At 42.5% G+C, this 23,908-nt stretch overlaps 1 protein-coding gene across 1 annotated transcript in view; it reads left to right on the top strand.

The window, feature by feature from the left end:
* Positions 1-23,908, top strand: part of LOC136886720 (ras-like protein family member 10B) — a 175,825-nt gene that overhangs the window by 6,959 nt on the left and 144,958 nt on the right. The window contains exon 2 of the mRNA XM_067159523.2: positions 12,265-12,416. Within this exon, the coding sequence (XP_067015624.1) occupies positions 12,265-12,416 (152 nt within the window). The remainder of the gene's footprint in view (positions 1-12,264; positions 12,417-23,908) is intronic.

The raw sequence follows: 23,908 nt of genomic DNA, 5'->3' as shown, positions 1-23,908 counted from the left end.
ATGATAATGAAAATAATAATAACATCATCCACTGTCGACAGCCCTGAAGATGGTCTTCCGTGGTTTCCCATTTTCACACCAGGAAAATGCTGGGACTGTACCTTAATTAACGCCGCGATCGCTTCCTTCCCACTCCTAGCCCTTTCCTGTCCCATCGTCTCCATAAGACCTACCTGTGTCGGTGTGCCGTAAAGCCAATTGTAATATATATATATATTATCATCAGCACTGTTGTTAACATGGCTGTCATATTGTATAATGATTATAATTCCTTAGTACGAAGTCATAAGCCGGACGCAATTTCGTTATCAACATCATTTATTAACGGAAAGGCCAGACAATAGAATAATACAACATATTTCTCTCGCCGTGTTTCCATCGCAGACATCTTATGTCTTTAATTCACTGAAGTGTTGCTAACATCTCAGGAGTAACACCCGAGCTGTGAGCGTTTTCCTAAAGGTGATTACACTCTACTCTTTTCACTGCAGGAGGCCTTGTGTATGCTTCCTTTTGAAAAGAGACGCCCTGGTGTGCTTGCTTCTTCTTTCCAATCCAGGGGGCTCAGTTATATCCAGCCGTCTCTTTCTTTTCTTGTTCGGAGGAAGGAAGTTCTTTCACGGTCCTCTCAAGGGGATACAAAGTTTCAAATATCTTAAAGTGTTACGGAGAAGTATAAGACATCTCTGACCTGCTATTGATTCTACTCTTCAAAACAAGGCTGCATATTTCATTCAAATGGGAAAATGTATCAGGCGATGAGATACATATCAAGCTATGGCTATTTATCTCTCTCGTGCACATTATTGTTGTTATGGAGGATATCAAAATTTCAGGGTGAAACTTATCAAAATGATGGAGGAAAATTGGTAGATCAGAAGATCTTAACAATTTTACAATGCTTTTAATCTTAAGACTCCGTTGACATTGAATTAAGTTAACCATTAAAGGACGAAGGGGCTGCCTGGCCGAGGCGGTAAAGGCGTGCTCGGTTCGCCCAGAATGACGTGGGTTCGAATCCCCATCAGGAAGTCGTAAAATTTAAGAAACGAGATTTCCACTTCCGGAGGTGCATATGGCCCTGAGGTTCACTCAGCCTACACCAAAAATGAGTACCAGCTTAATTTTGGGGGGCAAAGGCGGCCGGGCGTAGAGCTAACCACTCTACCTCATCACGTGCCGAGGTTAACAATGGTGGAAGCCTTTACCTTCCACTCCTCCAAGGGCCTTCATGGCCTGTGACTTTGCTTTGCTGAACTAATGTTATACCGTCAATGATCGACCTTGCGATAAAGGCCGACTGGTGATAAATTCTTAATGCCCAACCCTAGAATAAAGATCGACTGACGATAAATAGTCAGTGATCAGGTAACCTAAAGTAAGACACGTTTTTAATTGTTAGTCTTTTAAATCTCGTGTTATATAAAAATATCAACAATCTATGAAGTCATGAGTGAGTATACGGGCGGATATTGTTAAACGAATAATTGAATATTGGTGTTGGCTAAAGAGAGGGGCAGGGGGTGAAATTCTAAGGATAGCATACCAGCACCAAATGAAACACAAAAATGAGGGTTAGTGGGTGGATGGAGTGAAGAAGCTTTTGGATGACATAGGAATAGGGTACTACTGGGAAATAAACTGATCAAGAAATAACATGGGATTGTGTAAAACGGTAGTTCAAAGAGCGAAAGACATTGAAAGACAAACAATAAGGTTAGACTGTAACAGCAAGAGAACACTGGTTGAATTTTGTAAAATAAGTGAAAATATGACAGTAATGACTGAAAAGTTAACGAAAAGGGAAATGAGAGTAATAATTTGATGGCTGATGGGAGGGTATATTACTAAAGACCTAAGACAAAAAGTGAGGAAAATCTCAGAATTTTATTCAATAAGGACGTGGAAGTTGCTCACTTACTAAAAGACTGTAAAGAAACAAGAAAGACAAGAGAGGAGTATATATATGAAAATGATATAAGTAAAATCGATACTGAACATGAATTTTACACCATTGCTAAATTAATTGACAGAGAATGGAAGGTGTCAGGGAAAACAGCTAAACTTTCTAATATCATACGAGAAATGTGAGGAAACAAACTAAACACCTCCCTCCCCCATGGCACTACAGCCCTTGAAGGGCCTTGGCCTACCAAGCGACCGCTGCTCATCCCGAAGGCCTGCAGATTACGAGGTGTCGTGTGGTCAGCACGACGAATCCTCTCGGCCGTTATTCTTGGCTTTCGAGACCGGGGCCGCTATCTCACTGTCAGATAGCCCTTCAATTCTAAGGACGTAGGTTGAGTGGACCTCGAACCAGCCCTTTTTTTGCTATTTTGTTTTACGTCGCACCGACACAGATAGGTCTTACGGCGACGATGGGACAGGAAAGAGCTAGGAGTGGGAAGGAAGCGGCCGTGGCCTTAATTAAGGTACAGCCCCAGCATTTGCCTGGTGTGAAAATGGGAAACCACGGAAAACCATTTTCAGGGCTGCCGACAGTGGGGTTCGAACCTACTATCTCCCGAATACTGGATACTGCCCGCACTTAAGCGACTGCAGCTATCGAGCTCGGTGGAACCAGCCCTCAAGTCCAGGTAAAAATCCCTGACCTGGCCGGGAATCGAACCCGGGGCCTCCGAGTAAGAGGCAGGAACACTACCTCTACACCACGGGGCTGGTAGAAACAAACTAAAAGAGTATGAAATAAGATAAAATAAAGAAGGAGAAGATATATAATTGCGTGTGGGTGTAAAGATATTATTAAATGTAGCAATACATAAATTATTGTATTGTAGGGTCACTATTCATTTTCTTCTCAAGTTAACTATTTTTTTTTTCTTTTTTGCTAGTTGCTTTACGTCGCACCGACACAGATAGGTCTTATGGCGACGATGGGACAGGGAAGGGCTAGGAGTGGGAAGGAATCGGCCGTCGCCTTAATTAAGGTACAGCACAAGCATTTGCCTGGTGTGAAAATGGGAAACCACGGAAAACCATTTTCAGGGCTGCCGACAGTGGGGTTCGAACCCACTATCTCCCGAATACTTGATACTGGCAGCACTTAAGCGACTACAGCTATCGAGCTCGGTAAAGTTAACTATTAAACTGAATGTGAATTAATTATAGGCACTCAAGAATTCTTCCAGTTATTCAATTCATTCAAAAGGTAGACAAGTTAAGCACTAATACAACTTAGGGAGGATAAGATACATGCATGTCCTAGACTATATAACACCGGGCGAGTTGACCGTGCGGTTAGGGGCGCGCGGCTGTGAGTTTGCATCCGGGAGATAGTGGGTTCGAATCCCACTGTCGGCAGCCCTGAAGATGGTTTTCCGTGGTTTCCCATTTTCACACCAGGCAAATGCTGGAGCTGTACCTTAATTAAGGCGACGGCCGATTCCTTCCAACTCCTATCCCATCGTCGCCATAAGACCTATCTATGTCGGTGCGACGTAAAGCCACTAGCAGAAAAGAAAGACTATATAACGTGGTTTATATCTAAGACAGGATAAATAAATAATCAGAACAGGGAAAACAAAATACAATCTAGAAATAGATTGAAATATTGAATAAGATCAATTGTAAATGTTTAATGTTATATAAGTTTATGCACGTACCAAATCATATTAGAATACAATCAATTATTACTTCGTTCTCAGTTTCGGGGGAGGGGAGTATTCTATTCTATTCTATTCTATTCTATTCTATTCTATTCTATTCTATTCTATTCTATTCTATTCTACTGGAGACTGTTATGTGTGCTGCCCCAATATGTGGGCAAACTATCCTAATCACCCCCTCGCATTTTATCTGGAATGGTAGCGATACCAAACTACTTGCTGGAAGTGTTGTTTCGGATGTGATCCTGGAGAGAGACACCCATATTGTCCAGCGAACCATTCGCATTTCCATTGCATGAAGTCAACTTCGGTCGCTACCATTCCATTTCAAATAATGCCACTGGACGTGCAACAGTTCGGTAGATCTTTGACTTCAGGTGGATTGGAATTGTAAGGTCACACAAATCCACTTTGCTCTGACTCGCAGTTCAATATCACATTCACCCTGCTGGTACGATCCCAGATATCTAAACAAGTTACCTTTCTGAATATCTACATCATTACTTCAGATAAAACTATCAGCCAGACTTGTTTTCCAAATACTCCGTTTTCGCAGTGTTCAAATGAAGCCCAAACTGCGATTGGCCCAAGTCTGTACTTGTCATTGGAACTCGTGCCTATAGATCATTCCATGTTAAGAAAGCAGTATTCCTCTTATAACAACGAGGTTGTCACATCGGACAGCTCTGCGTAACAGCATCATGAAAAAGCTGTGGCGTATACATGGGGATAATTTCAAGGTAAAAGGGGTAAGAAAGCAAGCTTCAACTAAAGGAGACAAGTGGTTTAGAGGAAGCTCATTTAGGTTTCCAGGGCATAATGGGAGAACGAATGTGCATAAATATGTTAAAACCGTATTTAAGTTCAAAGGGGAAAAAATGGAGAAGGAACAAGGCTGAAAATTATTTTTATAAAATCTAGGGTACAGAAATTTTAGAGGGGACTTATTTAGAATTCTACAGCAACAACGGTAAACTACTGTACATATAAAACTCAGTACTGAAATTCAAGCGAACCTAGGGGGGAAAATAGACAACATGTAACCTTTATAGGCTCTGTGGTGGGGGATACAGCTAACAGCATGTAATAAACGTGTCCAGGCAACGCCCGGTACTACTGTACCATCGTATCGCCCCAGGAAAAGAATGATAAAAATTAAATGTGCTTGTGATAAAGTATCAAAAGTGGTAAAAATAAAATGAGCTTAAGAAACAACTAAATAAGAAAACCAAGCACAGATAAAAATCATGGCGAATTTCTGTATCAGTACAAGTCATGTCTAATGTATTGTTGCACACCACAGCATCAAAATCTTCATAAACAACTGCTGTACAGTACAAGAATATTAGAACACACACACACAAGCAAATATATGACTTCTCTACAACAGAGATATTTGCCGGCAACTCACAGTGTAACGAATTACGCGTAACATGTACCAGAGCAACTCAGAACGAAAATGAAAGAAGACAACATAGCAATGGCTGTTACCACCATTGCGCTTCCTCCCTATGAATGTGTTTATGAAACAGAGAATGTTAAGTAATTATTTTAATAACTCATGAGCAAAAAATGTCTCATCCTTTTTTCTTGCTTTCATAATACAAAGTAATGTACGTTATAATATGCCTTACTCATGAGGAATTATGAGTGTCTCAGAGGGGGTGTGTTCACTCCTTGTAGGTCCATAAAAGCAATACTGTTTTGTTAACGTAGAATTATCTATAGGTGGAACGTCAACATGCCTCTCTAAATTTATTTCCAATTCACGGGAAGATCTTATGATGGGGAATACGAGACAAAATAGTTAAAATCAAAAGGCAGTAACTGTCGTTGAGATAAAGAACTGGTAACAGGAAGCACGATACCCATACAGCTCTTAACACGCACTAGCAGAACGCCTCTATTTACTTAAATAGGAAAAGATCTTTTCATATTACATCCCTCCATTCACTCCTTCCACCTCTGGAGCAGAAGTCAGAAAAGCTTTCATTTCAATTTACTGAAACGCCGCTATACAGTCACAGAGAGAACCTTTTCAAGATTGATATGTTCGGTACCAAAAGAACTCTCGTACCGTCAATGTAAAGTTGAGTAGTGACTACGTGCCGGGCTCTTCGCAGGGAAGGAAACATACATATTAATTCTCTTTTATGTTTGTATACATTGAGCACGATAATTATTCCTTGGCTTTATTGTTCTCTATTATTTCCCTTCCTTAGTCTTATCCAACCAATATTGCACTCATATTCCCATATAACTGAATGTAGGTCAGAAAAACTCTTGGTTTGTTCGTGGCTATGTGATTAGTTTCTTATTTTCGTTCTGCTTATGTCGTTACATTTTATTTCTTCTATTTCTTGTATTGCATCATTCTATTTTTGCTTTTGCTTTATTTTGCTATTTAATCTTCCCATCGTTTGTTTTATTTTTACATTAAATGTTTTGTTACTTTTGCGAGTTTTGTTATTTCCTCTTCTTTTCGATTTTGGCCAGCTAGGGACCTCGGAATGTGCATTCACCTTGACTCTTCTTTACTTGAGTTCCAATAGTTCTTCATCCTTCCACTTTGCTGGTTCCTCCTCTCTTGTGTCCAGATAGTATTTCTCCTGGAAACCCCTGAAATTTAGTATCAATCTTCTGAAAATTATTCTTTATATCTTCTGTTATTCCATTCTCTGTCATACCTTTTTCTTGTAAATATTTTTGAAAACTCGTTTTGTCAATCTGTTACTAACCATCCTCATTATGTGACCAAAAATCTATAGAATAGAATACTCCCCTCCCCTAGTTCCGGATCGCCTGTAACTAGGAAGACAGCACTCTTTTATTACAGTTCGTTAAAGTTCGATACATGTATTCGGCTCCATGACTAAATGGTTAGCGTGCTGGCCTTTGGTCACAGAAGTCCCGGGTTTGATTCCCGGCAGGATCGGAAATTTTAACCATAATTGGTTAATTTCACTGGCACGAGGACTGGATGTACGTGTCGTCTTCATTATCATTTCATCCTCATCATGACACGCAGGTCGCCTACGGGTGTCAAATTGAAGGCCCTGCATCTGGCGAGCCGAACTTGTCCTCGGACACTCCCGGCACTAAAAGCTATGCCACATTTCATTTTCGATACGTTCATTATATTTTACTCTTATAATTATGTGACTATTACTACACTAAATATAGTTTATTTTGTCCTAGACGTTAACAAGGGTCTGTCTGGCCGAGGAGGTAAAGACGTGCTCGGTTCACCCGGAAGGATGTGGGTTTGAATCACCGTCAGGAAATCGTAAAATTTAAGAAACGAGATTTCCACTTCCGACGGTGCACTTCGCCCTGGGGTTCACTCAGCCTACACCAAAAACGAGTACCAGGTTAATTCCTGGGGTTAAAGGCGGCCAGGCGTACAGCTAACCACTCTACCCCAGCAAGTGCAGTTTTTATGGATAATGGAAGCCTTTACCTTCCACCCCTCCAAGGGCCGTCAAGGCCTGTACGGAGATAACTTTGCTTTTGCTAGACGTTAACAATGCTGTATTGTCTAGGGCAACATGTATCTTTCCTTAGCCCCCTGAATGCTTATTTTCGTGTCACAAGTCTATTGACCTGGAGAGTTAGCCGTGCGGTTAGAAGCGCGCGGCTGTGAGCTTCCACCCGGGAGATAGTGGGTTCGAATCCCACTGCCGGCAGCCCTGAAGATGGTTTTCCGTGCTTTCCCATTTTTACACCAGGCAAATGCTGGGACCATACCTTAATTAAGGTCACGGCCGCTTCCTTTCAACTCCTAGGCCTTTCCTATCCCATAGTCGCCATAAGACCTATCTGTGTCGGAGCGACGTAAAGCCACTAGCAAACAAGTCTACTGGAGTATCCTACCATTAACAACATGCCTTACTTAACGGCTGAATTATGAATAAAAGACAATGACACGACAATGTAAAATTTATATACTGTATTACCGGTACTACATTTATCCGCCTCTGTGGTGTAGTGGTTAGTGTGATTAGCTGCCACCCCCGGTGACTCGGGTTCGATTCCCGGCTCTGCCACGAAATTTGAAAAGTGGTACGAGGGCTGGAACGTGGTCCAGTCAGCCTCGGGAGATCAACTGAGTAGAGGTTGGTTCGATTCCCACCTCAGCCATCCTGGAAGTGGTTTTCCGTGGTTTCTTACTTCTCCTCCAGGCAAATGCCGGGATGGTGCCTAACTTAAGGCCACGGCCGCTTCCTTCCCTCTTCCCTGTCTACCCCTTCCAATCTTCCCATCCCCCTGCAAAGCCCCTGTTCAACATAGCAGGTGAGGCCGCCTGGGCGAGGTAATGGTCATTCCCTCAGTTGTATCCTCCGACCCAAAGTCTCACGCTCCAAGACACAGCCCTCACTGAGTCCGAGGGAGAAACCGACCCTGGAGGGTAAACAGATTAATAAGGAGAGGAAGAAGAAGAAGAAGACCACATTTCATATTATATTTAACCAACTAGTAACTATATTCATTATTCTACTGTCGGATTTTTTATTATGGACACTCGAGTTTAGGCTTTAATTACAAACGAACCAATAGGCCTATTGAAATTCGAGTTATACCAATATTTTCCTTGATTAATTCTACATTAGCGTATATAAGACGCATTGTTTTCGACGTTCATTAAATATTTTTTATTTGTGGTTGTAATAAATATTGCCCGGGTTTTTGGCTTCTTCTCTACGAAGCGCTCACTTAGGAATATTTACAAGTGAAACGACTTGTCTGATTCTAATGAAAGTTGTATATGTTATAACCACATGTATTTGTAGTGTAATACTCAAGTTACAATTTTTTTCAACCACCCTGAAAAAAGTTCTTATCATTTTTCTAAAGCAACTCTTTCTCAGCCCAGGATAAACGTACAGCAGCAAACTTGGGCTTGTTTTGAAGCACTCAGTCATGGTTATCAGAAACTACAACAACTGTAACCGTGCAGTGTGGTACCGAATTTATGAAGAGTGATATTGAAAGGAGGTTTTGTGTACGCCGGACTGTGCGATTAACAGCAGGCCGGGTGATGAAATCGGGCGCAGTGTTGCCGCGTTCAGTAGTAATCACGCGCGCAGCGAACACAGCTTTTCGTTTACTTTCAACCTTTAATTTTATTTCCTCTTATAAATTCCACTTCCCATCACCTTTTCTCATAAGGGCTTTGGACCTTCAACGGCAGGTTTAAAAACGATTAACTTCCTAATTTAGAAATATCACACTGTACCATTTTTACAAGAGTTATTTGTATTATTATTTATATATATTTACAATATTTAATTCTATCAATTTTCTTCGTCTGAAAAATCACTGTGTTCCGAAGAATCGGTGCTGCTGTCATTCATGTTGATTATGACTGACTCGAAATAAGGGACATTTGCAGACTGATCTTTTCCCCAGTAGTGGTCTTCAATTTTCTTAGCGTGTTTAATGCATTGTTTCCAGAGTTCAGGGGTCACGGTACGTAAGGCTTCTCGGCATAAAGCGTAAATTGTTCCCATACCTCTACCATTTTCTAATGTGTTAGCTATATTTGTTTTTGCTATTTTCCCTTTTACGTAAGCCCAAATGAACTTGATTGGATTAAGCTCGCAATGGGCCACTGGTAACCAAATAATCTGTAGCCTACATCTGGTCGAAGTCGTTTAGTCAGTTGTTCCAGCTTCTTTACCGGCGTTTGAAAATAAGGCCTGGCAAGGCCAATCAGCTCTGATTTCGTTAATTTGTTATAATCGTCAACTCCATGTGGTAGTGAAATATTCTTTGACGTTATCCAATGTATAATTTCACGTTTCAGCCATGACATATTTTTCGGGTTTTTAGATGAAGGATCGACCCTCGTATGATATGGAGCTTGATCTATAACGACAGCCGAACTTTGAGACAATAAACTCAGGACTTTCATGAACCATTCTTTATAATGAGCCGAGTTCATCTCATTCTGGTAATCACCACTACCTTTCTTGCCATTAAAACAAAGTTCTGTACCGTCAAGAAATCGTTCTTCACTTCCGATGTGTAAAATTATGACCTGGATGACGTATTTCCATCATTCTCCTTTGAAGCGGCTCCTACTCTCTTCACTGACGACAGCGATAATCCAAGACAATCTGCCACCTTCTGGTACACAGGGAACCTCTTGTCCCCTACTTTTCCCACTCACATTGAAAAAAAAATAGCACTCAAAATCATTGCAAACCGGGCGAGTTGGCCATGCGGTTACAAACGCGCAGCTGTGAGCTCGCATCCGGGAGATAGTGGGTTCGAACCCCACTGAGGGCAGCCCTGAAGATGGTTTTCCGTGGTTTCCCATTTACACACCAGGCAAATGCTGGGGCCGTACCTTAATTAAAGCCACGGCCGCTTCTTTCCCATTCCTCGGCCTTTCCTCTCCCATCGTCGCCATAAGACCTATCTATGTCGGTGCGACATAAAGCAAGTAACAAAAAAAAAATCATTGCAAGTTCACCCTCTGATAACTGCGGTCTCGGAGGCATCTTGAAGTGACGTGGTTAACATGCAGAACATAGGAAAACTGAAAATAGCTTCCGGACAAACCAAGGTCACGGGCATTCCGTTTCACAACTGCCCGGGGCGAGTGTACTGTGTTCGTTGCGCGCGTGATTACTACTGAACGCGGCAACACTGCGCCCAATTTCACCCCCCGGCCTGCTGTTAATCGCACGGTCCGGCGTGGACAAAACCTCCCTTCAATATTACTCTTCATAAATTCGGTACCACTCTGTACGGTTACAGTTGTTGTAGTTTCTGATAACCATGACTGCGTGCTTCAAAATAAACCCAAGTTTGCTGCTGCACGTTTATCCTGGGCTGAGAAAGAGTTGCTTTAGAAAAATGATAAGAACTTTTTTCAGGGTGGTTGAAAAAAATTGTAGCTTGAGTATTACACTACAAATACATGTGGTTATAACATATAAAAATTTCATTAGAATCAGACAAGTCGTTTTCCTTGTATATATTCCTAAGTGGGCGCTTCGTAGAGAAGAAGCCAAAAACCCGGGCAATATTTATTACAACCACAAATAAAAAATATTTAATGAACGTCGAAAACAATGCATCTTATATACGCTAATGTAGAATAAAACAAGGAAAATATTGGTATAACTCGAATTTCAATAGGCCTATTGGTTCGTTTGTAATTAAAGCCTAAACTCGAGTGTCCATAATAAAAAATCCGACAGTAGGACATGTAGGCCCTTCATTATTCTCGTTTGTATTTGTTTTGATTTTTTTAATTTCCTTTTTACACATTCTTTTTTAAAATACGAAACAAATTTGCAATTCTTTCCGGTGCAATTCACTCGTTAATTTAATAGTTTAACAGTTGTATAGAATTCTCTCTATTTCTATTTTTATTTTATATCCACTTCCCAGATATTTCCTTTTCAGTGCTTCGATTCAGATATACAGCAGCAAGCCGCTTGGGTCGAGTCGAGGGAAGAGGGACGAGAGTCTGAGCTGCGATATCAGTCTCCGATGCCTTGCTCTCACTTCTCACTTCTTCCAAGTTTTGTTTATGAAACAATGTGTCAGATGCGCTTTAGACTTCCATCATTCTCAATTGAGATTTGGGCTTCACTGATAGCCTTGGTAGCCCTCAGTATACGTCACTCCGTTTACACTGAATCTCTTTACCCCAGTAGCTTACCATTCCTATTCTGTCGGACATCCTTTTCACTTTCGTTAGCCAGTAATCATCCTTTAAGTGTTCCATCTGCTGCTTGTAGGCCCGGGTTCGATTCCCGGCTCTGCCACGAAATTTGAAAAGTGGTACGGGGGCTGGAATGGGGTCCACTCAGCCTCGGGAGGTCAACTGAGTAGAGGTGGATGGATTCCCGCCTCAGCCATCCTCGAAGGGGTTTTCCGTCCTTTCTCACTTCTCCTCCAGGAAAACGCGGGGATGGTACCTAACTTAAGGCCACGGCCCCTTCCTTCCCTCTTCCTTGTCTACCCCTTCCAATCTTCCCATCCCCCCGCCTTGGCGAGGTACTGGTCATCCTCCCCAGTTGTGTCCCCGACCCAGAGTCTGAAGCTCCAGGACACTGCCGTTGAAGTGGTAGAGGTGGGATCCCTCGCTGAGTCCGAGGGGAAAACAGACCCTGGAAGATAAACAGATAAAGAAGAAGAACTTTCAGGCTTTCCCCTAAACTACCATTTCACTTAGCGTGAATAAAATTATTTGTAGCCTAGATTGTAGAGCCTTATTCCCCGAATTTAAATAGCGATTTCCATTACATTCTCTTCAACTATTTTCTCGTGATACGCACACATACACACATACTTACAGATAGACACAGAAGAAGAAACGTTTTTTTTTAATTTCCTTGTTACTGTGGGCATGACGGATACAAACATATCATTCTTTTTAAATTCTGAGCAATGTACAAACAAAACTCTTATTATATACATATAGATGATAATTAAATAACATTATGCTAAATGTAATTAGTGTGGGTTTACTATAAGTGCGTTGATCTCGCTCTGTTGTACACCAGGGAGAAAATAAATAAATAAATAAATAAATAAATAAATAAATAAATAAATAAATAAAAGTTTTGAGTTAACTGTTTTTTTTTTAAATTATTATTTCTCTTCCTCCTCGTTCCAGAGCTCGACCTCGATTACTTCGAGAGGCGCGGGGAGTATGCGAGGCTTCCCCGGCGACCGAGTCCGGAAACGGAAGCGAGCCCTGACTCCATGGATCTAGTGAAAGTGATTCTGCTGGGTGCTCCCGCAGTGGGCAAGACATCCATTATCCAGGTGAGTCTCTTCCATACACCATCCGTTGTGCTACATAACGGTCCATGGGAATAGGGAACGTAGCTTGCACATGGACCGAAATAAGTTATTCGTATCAATCAATCAATCAATACTGATCTGCATTTAGGGCAGTCACCCAGGTGGCAGATTCCCTATCTGTTGCTTTCCTAGCCTTTTCCTAAATGATTTCAAAGAAATTGGAAATTTATTGAACGTCTCCCTTGGTAAGTTATTCCAATCCCTAACTCCCCTTCCTATAAACGAATATTTGCCCCAGTTTGTCCTCTTGAATTCCAACTTTATCTTCATATTGTGATCTTTCCTACTTTTATAAACGCCATTCAAACTTATTCGTCTACTAATGTCATTCCACGCCATCTCTCCGCTGACAGCTCGGAACATACCACTTAGTCGAGCAGCTCTTCTTCTTTCTCTCAATTCTTCCCAACCCAAACTTTGCAATATTTTTGTAACGCTACTCTTTTGTCGTAAATCACCCAGAACAAATCGAGCTGCTTTTCTTTGGATTTTTTCCAGTTCTTGAATCAGGTAATCCTGGTGAGGGTCCCATACACTGGAACCATACTCTAGTTGGGGTCTTACCAGAGACTTATATGCCCTCTCCTAAACACCCTCATAACCATGTGCAGAGATCTGTACCCTTTATTTACAATCATATTTATGTGATTGCCCCAATGAAGATCTTTCCTTATATTAACACCTAGATACTTACAATGATCCCCAACAGGAACTTTCACCCCATCAACGCAGTAATTAAAACTGAGAGGACTTTTCCTATTTGTGAAACTCACAACCTGACTTTTAACCCCGTCCATCTCACAACATTTTCGAGGTCACGTTGCAGTTGCTCACAATCTTGTAACTTATTTATCACTCTATAGAGAATAACATCATCCGCATAAAGCTTTACCTCCGATTCCAATCCTTTACTCATATCGTATCATATCATATCATATCATATCATATCATATCATATCATATCATATCATATCATATCATATCATATCATATCATATCATATCATATCATATCATATCATATCATATCATATCATATCATATCATATATCATATCATCGTAACATCATACAGAGGAGAATCTGAACGAAGTTATTTTTATTTCGTTTCAAAATTCAAAATAGTGCATAAAATAAAGAGTTCTGAAATTTAAGTTTCAAAAAACGTTCATTTTAAGAAAAACAGATTTAAAATTTAACAGTTATTTTTTTAAATAAATAAATATTATATCTGGTTGTGTGGCACACCGAGAGAAAAGACAGGGGCGCCCTTGTGTAGCAGACCACGATGTAGAATCCGTGAGAGGAACGTATGCACGAAATCCAAAGTAGTCTACACCTATAAGATCATTCCATGTTAAGAAAACAGTATGGTACTTATGAACCTACAAGGAGTGAACACACCCCCTCTTAAACACCGATAATGTCTCGTGATTAAGGAATATTATAATTCAATTTATATTGTATTATGAAAAAAAAAGGAAAAAGAGATGAGGCATTTCTTTCCCGTGCGTTGTTAAAATAACTACTAAAGCGTTTCTACTTCATAAGTACCTACGTTCGCAGAGAGGAAGCGCAATGACGGTAACTGTCATCCCTTTGTTGCCTTTCTTTATTTTCCTTTTGGGTCACCCTGGTACATGTAACGCGTAAGTCTGCAAAACGTGGCAGCGTGTTACTGTCTTAGAGAAGTCATCTATTGATGTGTTTCATATGTATTTTAGTCTTTATATCAGTGAGTACTTGTATTGAGTGAGTGTTATGTGATTAATTAGCCTACCTGTGCGATTTGTTTCCTTAGCATTAATACAGTCATTTATTTACTTTATGGGTGAGAATGGCAGATCTACGTTTAAACACGAAAAAGACCAAAGTAATGGTCCTCAGCAAACTGAGCCCATAAATTTACATCGCTGAAATGCCAATTGTGAGATGGAGAAAAAAACACGCATCCATATTTTTGGCAAGCTCGCCTCCTGTTCCGTAGCTTGTCAACTCACAGCGGGAGGCGATCCTCAAAATATCGAACGAGGTCGGAACATTTCGGAAGACCTCGGGAAATTAATAATGAAATTCTGGCTAATAACCCTCATTGTGAGATATTTCGGCACTGTCATTAATGAGGAAATAATTAAGAATTTTGATGAAGCTACCTTCACAGGGTATTTAATAACGCGCAGGAAAAAGTTAGCACGCCTGGAGGCAGAGTGCAGTTTCACGTGTCAAGGACATGCGGTCAAAATACGCGGGAATCATCGTACACGGTATTAATTAATTACACCAGTTAAAGAAGCTGGAGAAATCAGCGAACATCGCCACTGTGATTGAAAAAGTAGACGGAATCTCTGGGGTGAGTCTCAAAGAAATCGGTCCAGCAGCCATCAAATGGAACGATTGCACAATAATGGATCATGCAACGTACCACGTCTCTAGAGAATGCATAAATACCTACCCCATCTACCAGCGAGGCAGTCAGTCATCATTCATTTGTCCGAGAGGGTGAACCTACCTCGAGCGATATTAAGAAGAGGACTTCTAAAATTAAAGTGTGTGAGATAGACTGGGAATCTCAAAAGCCAGTTGGCTTGAGAGATGAAAATTTTACAAAGTGGTAATGGGAAGTGAAGACAACTTAAATATTGAAACATTGCATTTACGACAAGGTGGGCATATCATAGGAATTTATTTGTAGTATTCCTGAACTTCTGCGTAGGAAGACAGCAGAGTCATAGATAGCACTTTGGAATTATTGCGGACAAGGTTATTTTGATAATCCCTGAAGAGAGAACTGTTGGGGTCTGACAGAGATAACATCATTTGTCTCACGGTCATTCACATCTGTGGAACACCAGGTGAACAGGAAGTGGCAATTTTCCACAAACTGCATCAGTTGAATACTCGACACGATTCTGTGTGGTTTAATATTTGTGTATATGTACATGATAAAATTTCGTATTAGGTTAATTACTCCAAGAAAATTAATGGGTGTTGCTTCAAGACGAGTGCAGAATCAGTGTACTGATAAGGTAGTATTTAAGCGAAGAATGCCTCTTACCATTATGAGGGGCTAAATTCAGATGTAGCCAAGATAACGACACGTCAAGCGGCACAATTACAGGTCTGTCTAATTCAAATATTATGTTTTTGTAGTTAGAGATGTAAATGCTTAGCAGTCCTGCTGTCGTAAGAGCAATACTGTTTTCTTAACATGGAATGATCTATTGAGCTGGAGCTGGCCTTTCCACAAACTACAGTATGGAGAATTTTACGACCACGACGGCAGTGTAAGATTTACAAATTGCAACTGGGTCAAGGGTTCAGTGCTTGTGACAAGCAGAAACGGTATGATTTTTTTGTGGACGTGAATGTGATGGAAGATGACAATAGTTTTCTTAATAAGTTTATGTTCAGTTATGACGTGACCTTTCACCTCAGAGCTCCTTCCACGGGTTAACACTGCGTTTGCTCTGGTAGATGAACATGGGTTAAGTGAACGAATCTTAGCCATGAAATGTCATTATAATTTTTGTTCTAAATGGAAGATAATAATTGCTTTTTACGCAAATAAACAATAAAATTTGCGGTAAATTAATAAACACCATTATTACTAGAGAAATGCACTGACTGAGCAAATGTCATGGGATAGCAGAGCACTGATGTGCAGGTGTGTTGTCTGCGCACCACACGCCCCCTGTACCAGCGGAAGTTGTATAGGAGACCTTGTCAGCAGTGGCTGTGCATGTGACAGGTGTAACATTGAACGTCGTCGTGAGCTGGCACTGATCGAACGGGGTATGGTGGTCGGTGCCCGACGGATGGGAAGTGAGATTTCGGAAGTGGTGCGGGAATTCGACTTCACACGATCAACCGTGTACAGGGTGTATCGTGAATGGTTGAATGTGGGTGTCACCGTCCACAACAGACGAACGACCGGCCGTCCAGCTACCCTCGATGACCGTGAACGGCGACATCTGAGACAGATTTTCAATAGTAACAGACGGACAACCGTGCAAAAATCACGGCTCAATTCAACACAGGCCGTGCTAGACACGTCTCCCAGTGGACAATGGGTTCTATGGGGTATGGGAGCCGGCGCCGCACATGCAACGTCATCGGGCATAACGACATGCATTTGTCGCCAGTCACCAGGGATGGACACTGGAACAATGGCGTAACGTGATATGGTCGGACGAATCACGATTGCAACTGCACCGTGACGATGGGAGGCACCGTGTATGGCGCAGACCACATGAAGCGATGGATCCCACCTGTCTGGTGTCTCTGTTATGGTCTGGGGTGCACTTTCCTAGTGTGGAATGGGCCCCCTAGGTTGTTCTGGAAGAGACTTTGAATGGTACGCGGTATGTTGAGCTGCTCGGAGACCATCTCCACCCATTTTTGTCCTTCCAGTGCCCAGACGGTTCTGCAGTGTTTCAAGATGATAGCGCGCCGCCACATCGCTCCCACGTCGCCCGGGAATGGTTCCAGGAACATGCAGCGGAGGTCCAACGATTGCCATGGCCACTCAGGAGTCTCGATATGAAACCTATAGAGCATGTCTGGGATGTCCTGGAACGCAGGCTCTGTGCCATGGATCTTGCACCCACGAACAGACCAGCATTGGCGGCCGCTCTGCAAACGATTTGGTGTCAGCTGCGTCCAGAGGACTACCAGGGAATTGTCGACTCACTTCCACGGCGTCTCACTGCAATTCGCAGGGCCAGAGGAGGCCCCACACGCTATTAGGTGACTACCCTATGACATTTTCTAAGTCAGTGTATATACATACATAATTTGCTATATTACCACTATGAATCCTGCTACGCCACAGCGCTTCATTATGTCTTCTGTTCATGAACACTTTTTTGTGTGAAGTCTTTGCTCACGTAAGTTCTTTGAACTTCTTTACATTGTCCTGGTTTGCTTTGTTTGATGGTACTTGGTGGGGAGAGTTGTTGACTTGTACCCATAACTCATTAATGAATATAATTACTGGCCCTGGGATTTTGCTATTTTTCTTTCAACAAAAATTATTTTTGTGTTCGACATTCAACTCTGAAACCACTACATCATCTGATCTAAGTATCATGTTTTAAGACTACTCTAATATTTATATAGTTGTATAATAATGTTTTTATCGTTGTTTACAAACTTGTATCCTTCTCCCACACGAAATAATAATACTTTTTTATGTTACGTACGATATACATTTCGCCTCCATTTTTTCCGATTGAACTCTCCGCGATAGTCATGATGGACAAAAATATTGAAAATTCACAAACGTAGCACTCACATTCATCGGTGCTAGTCCTGGATCTAGAGGAGGAAACAAAAAAGCGGAACGATGAAGCGAACCGCACAATGCTGGGTGAAATTAAGGATCATGGCAGTCGCTGAAATGCGAGATTTATATTCCCATAACCACATTCGCATGAATATTTCCCTCAGTTCTAATTTTGAATAGCGCTCCCATTTGTCGATGCTAGCCCTGGACCTCAGGAAGGAAATAAAAGTCAGCAGGATGAAGTGGAATGCCACAGAAGAGAGTTGTGTCTACAGCGAAATAGTGTCCGTAGGTACGTATGCAGCGAGCTAGAATAAGACACAGGGGCGGTATGCCTGACATTAGCGCTCCTTGCGGAGGCAAGTTCATAAAGGGAAGCCATGTTTCAAGTTGCCAAAATAAAGCGAGTTGGGGCAAGAACAAGTGATCAAATGACAGGGATATTATGCGTGGCGATTGAATATCGTAAGTTTTAAGAAGTGAAAAGTTAGATTCTCGCCTACAAGAATGCCAGCCGTATGCTTATCTTACGGCTGTACTAAGCGGAGTTCTTTTTTTCTGCTAGTTGCTCTGCGTCGCACCGTCTTATGGCGACGATGGTATAGGAAAGACCTAGGAGCTGGAAGAAATAGGCCATGGCGTTAATTAAGGTACAGCCCCAGCATTTGCCTGGTGTGAAAATGGGAAACTACGAAAAACCATCTCCAGGGCTGCCGACAGTGGGATTCGAACCCAGTATCTCCCGGATGCTAACTCACAGCCGCGTGCTCCTACCGCACGGCCAACTCGCCTGATACTAATCGGAGTAGGGTGATTCATAATGTGATTTCTTGGTACCTGTTTATCTTTGCCCTTGAGAGTTCATTTTTGTTGCCATCTGGTGTTGGTGTAAGATTCATTGAAGTTATATTCAGGTCCTTTCTTGTTTACTCTCCGTAATGGTCCTGAAGGCTGTGTGTAACTGTCTATGTCTTGTGCTTGAGCACTGGTTTGATGTAGGCTTCTTTTAGTTAAACGTACACCAAACATGGTAAATACAGTATTTTAGTGGTCTTTGTGAAACTTTGAAGTGTTTATTGTAGACGTGTAGCATTAATATTTCATAACGGACAACTTTCAAGCTTACCTTTCAGCTAGTAATCCCAGCATGATAAGGTAAAAGGAAAAAATGCCCACCTACATTATAATAAATATTTTTACCAAGTGAGTTGGCCGTACGGTTAGGGTCACGCAGCTGTTGAGCTTGAATTCGGGAGATAGTGGGTTCGAATCCCGCCGTCGGCAGCCCTGAAGATAGTGTTTCATTTTCACACCCGGCTTATGCTGGGGCTGTACCTTAATTAAGACCACGCCCGCTAACTTTCTCATCGTTCTGTCGCCAAAAGGCTTCGATATTTTAGTACGACGTTAAACAGGTGGCAAAAATAAATAAATAGATAAATAAATAAATAAATTTCATTAAAAATATAGTGGTATTCATGGGAAATATGATCAGAATGGGGTTGTAAGCTAACGTAGGACCCTTTCGTTTTAAGGACTTCCTTCATAAAATACTGCCAACGGCCGTAGCCGTGTTGAAACACCGGATCCCATGAGATCTCCGAAGTTCAGCAACATTGGGCGTTGTCAAGATTTGGATCGGTTGCCACGCGATGTTGGTGGAGGGTACGGGAATGGAGGAGCGGAAAGGAACTGGCCACCCTACCGCACGTAAACTCCGGCTCAGGCACACCTCAGCAGAGGTTCGGACCTACCTTCGGGCAGAATACACCCTCACCATCATAAAATACTCATTTACGCTCACGGTTTTTATTGTAATTTACGCTTAACAGCAATAGCCAGGCATTATCTCTCTCTTCTTCTGAATATGTAGCCTATTCGTATGTCACTGACCTGGCGAGTTGGTCGTGCGATTAGAGGCGCGCGGCTGTGAGCTTGCATCCAGGAGATAGTGGGTTCAAATCCCACTGTCGGCATCCCCGAAGATCGTTTTCCGTAGTTTCCCATTTTCACACCAGGCAAATACCTTAATTAACTCCACGGCCGATTTCTTCCAGCTCCTAGGTCTTTCCTATCCCATCGTCGCCATAAGACCTATCTGTGTCGGTGCGACGTAAAGACACTAGCAAAAGCGTATGTCACTGTATGACGATTCTCCTTACCAATTCGAACTACCCTACAATCACCTGTTCGTGATGTTGGCTTCACGCTGCAACATGGATGAAGTGGCGCTATTCGCACTCTATGATAATTAATGCTCTAATCATTCGGCTAATGGTCTTTAATTTAACACCAGTCATACTATAAAGTGTATTTTCATAATTTTTCGTCATTCGACAGCCACGTCCCTCTGCTAATGTGACCACTGACAACATGGCGGACGTTCGTTCAATTAGCTTCAGCCAGGCAGCGCTTCCGCCTCCCTATGTTATTCTGGCCCGTTGAACGTATGTACATTTCTCTTGTAAACCGCTAATTTTAGTCTTGGCTTGCGTGAAAGCAATTATTATCCTCCATTTAGGACAAAAACGAGAATGAAATTTCATGGGTACAATTCATTCACGCAACGGTGGACATTATCACGCGTATCTGAGTGGGCAATCTGTAAAACACTGCAAAACAAATCTCGATGTTATGTCAATGTATGCATTGGAAACAAAATACATAAGTTCATTATGTGCACGGAGTTATTTAATGTTATTTACAGGAAAAGATGGTCAAGAAATAACACAACAGTTATTTTGGAAACTGATTCGGACACGGAACTGATCTTTAAATGAGCAGTATGCTGGAACAACCTGTTCCGAAAGAACAGTGTTCCGTGTCGCCTGCGCTCCAGCGAGATTGGTCTAGCAACATCCTGTTCCGGAAAAACAGTGTTCCGTGTCGCCTGCGCTCCAGCGAGATTGGTCTAGCAACATCCTGTTCCGAAAGAACAGTGTTCCGTGTCGCCTGCGCTCCAGCGAGATTGGTCTAGCAACATCCTGTTCCGGAAGAACAGTGTTCCGTGTCGCCTGCGCTCCAGCGAGATTGGTCTAGCAACATCCTGTTCCGGAAGAACAGTGTTCCGTGTCGCCTGAACTCCAGCGAGATTGGTCTAGCAACATCCTGTTCCGGAAGAACAGTGTTCCGTGTCGCCTGCGCTCCAGCGAGATTGGTCCAGCAACATCCTGTTCCGGAAGAATGGTGTTCCGTGTCGCCTGCGCTCCAGCGAGATTGGTCTAGCAACATCCTGTTCCGGAAGAACAGTGTTCCGTGTCGCCTGAACTCCAGCGAGATTGGTCTAGCAACATCCTGTTCCGAAAGAACAGTGTTCCGTGTCGCCTGCGCTCCAGCGAGATTGGTCTAGCAACATCCTGTTCCGGAAGAACAGTGTTCCGTGTCGCCTGCGCTCCAGCGAGATTGGTCTAGCAACATCCTGTTCCGGAAGAACAGTGTTCCGTGTCGCCTGCGCTCCAGCGAGATTGGTCTAGCAACATCCTGTTCCGGAAGAACAGTGTTTCGTGTCGCCTGCGCTCCAGCGAGATTGGTCTAGCAACATCCTGTTCCGGAAGAACAGTGTTCCGTGTCGCCTGAACTCCAGCGAGATTGGTCTAGCAACATCCTGTTCCGGAAGAACAGTGTTCCGTGTCGCCTGCGCTCCAGCGAGATTGGTCCAGCAACATCCTGTTCCGGAAGAACGGTGTTCCGTGTCACCTGCGCTCCAGCGAGATTGGTCTAGCAACATCGTGTTCCGAAAGAACAGTGTTCCGTGACACCTGCGCTCCAGCGAGATTGGTCTAGCAACATCCTGTTCCGGAAGAACAGTGTTCCGTGTCGCCTGCGCTCCAGCGAGATTGGTCTAGCAACATCCTGTTCCGATAGAACAGTGTTCCGTATCGCCTGAACTCCAGCGAGATTGGTCTAGCAACATCCTGTTCCGAAAGAACAGTGTTCCGTGTCGTCTGCGCTCCAGCGAGATTGGTCTAGCAACATCCTATTCAGAAAGAACAGTGTTCCGTGTCGCCTGCGCTCCAGCAAGATTGGTCTAGCAACATCCTGTTCCGAAAGAACAGTGTTCCGTGTCGTCTGCGCTCAAGCGAGATTGGTCTAGCAACATCCTGTTCCGAAAGAACAGTGTTCCGTGTCGCCTGCGCTCAAGCGAGATTGGTCTAGCAACATCCTGTTCCGAAAGAACAGTGCTCCGTGTCGCCTGCGCTCCAGCGAGATTGGTCTAGCAACACCCTATTCCGAAAGAACAATGTTCCGTGTCGCCTGCGCTCTAGCGAGATTGGTCTAGTAACATCCTGTTCCGAAAGAACAGTGTTCCGTGTCGCCTGCGCTCAAGCGAGATTGGTCTAGCAACATCCTGTTCCGAAAGAACAGTGTTCCGTGTCGCCTGCGCTCCAGCGAGATTGGTCTAGCAACACGCTGTTGCGAAAGAACAATGTTCCGTATCACCTGCTCTCCAGCGAGATTGGTCTAGTAACATTCTGTTCCGAAAGAACAGTGCTCCGTATCGCCTGAACTCCAGCGAGATTGGTCTAGCAATGCCCTGTTCCGAAAGAACAGTGCTCCGTATCGCCTGAACTCCAGCGAAATTGGTCTAGCAATGCCCTGTTCCGAAAGAACAGTGCTCCGTATCGCCTGAACTCCAGCGAAATTGGTCTAGCAATGCCCTGTTCCGAAAGAACAGTGTTCCGTATCGCCTGCACTCCAGCGAGATGGGTCTAGTAACATCCTGTTCCGAAAGAACCGTCTTCCGTATCGCCTGCACTTCAGCGAGATTGGTCTAGCAACATCCAGGTCTGAAATCACATTCTCGCAACGATTTTCAGTACACGAACGGAAGGAAGCCAATGGATTCAGATCTGGTGAGCGTGGAGGCGAAATAATTGGTCAACCACAGAGATGACGATGATATGCAAAAGCTAGTGATTTAAATAATGTCACACCATTAACTTCTAACAAATAACATTCCAGTCAAATGTAGGAGTGTTTATATGATTATGTTTGTTTTTGAAACACGTGTATAATTCTTGCATTGGAAATGTGTATTGTAGACATAATAATAAGTTTCTGAGTTTTTCCGTGTTTCGCAGAGAACTTTACTCCGCAACTTCAGAATATAATATCGGTAATCCATAAGGAAAACTTCTCCAATAATTAAATTTTGGACTTCAGAGTTCTTTACCGTTTGTCTATAGTGAATGGTACTCTCATTCGACACCACATGGCTCACAGTACTCTGGTCTCCCAAGTGGGAGCTGACAACACCATGTAATCTCCAATTAAGATGTTTCTTGTTACACCGTACGTGCGTTACGAAGTAACAGCAAGGTCATCAGACGATAATTTGGAGGAAGAAGAAGAAGAAGAAGAAGAAGTACGAACCGATTAATTATTTTACGATATGTTCTTGAATACCAGATCCATGGCAGTGTGGTTGACATTGGGAAGGTGTTTCCCAATGTTTTGTAATTACGCTTAGGTCTTGAATACATCTTCACTAGTTTAGGAGTTTTTGAACTGTAGTGGATATCATTGCGTCTGTGGTAATTAGAAAACAAGGATTCGAGTGTTCTGGGAGCAGGATAATAAATTATGAGTCGATGCGATTGAGGAGTTGACGTCTGCGATTAGGAAAAGATGACAATTCAAATTGCACTAAAAGCCTCCTTTGAAGCACAATGCAGTAACGATACACTACATTAGGTACGGTTAATTCAAATTTCTGCACATCGTAAAATTGTGTTGGTGTTTGCTTTTTTTTTTTTTTTTTTTTTTTTTTTTTTTTTTTTTTTTTTCACAGAATTACTTTGCAGGCTTTCATTGTACTCTCCATTCTTCTCAATAACAGCGGTTTAGCGTTTCGGCAGTCTTGTATTCCCGTTAGAACGCCATCTGGAATTGATCAGATTTCTGGGGATATACTAAAGGCAATGGGTTGGGATATAGTGCCATATCTGAAATACTTACTTGATTATTGTTTGGTTGAAGGAGCTATACCAAATGAATGGAGAGTTGCTATAGTAGCCCCTATGTATAAAGGAAAGGGTGACAGACATAAAGCTGAAAATTACATGCCAGTCAGTTTGACATGTGTTGCATGTAAGCTTAGGGAAAGCATTCTTTCTAGTTATGTTACACACTTATACGAAATTATTAACTGGTTCGATAGAAGGCAGTTCG

This window comes from Anabrus simplex, chromosome X (genome assembly GCF_040414725.1).
Source record: "Anabrus simplex isolate iqAnaSimp1 chromosome X, ASM4041472v1, whole genome shotgun sequence".
NCBI lineage: Eukaryota > Metazoa > Arthropoda > Insecta > Orthoptera > Tettigoniidae > Anabrus > Anabrus simplex.
The sequence above is the reverse complement of the archived record's forward strand: the minus strand, read 5'-3'. Positions and strand labels throughout refer to the sequence as shown.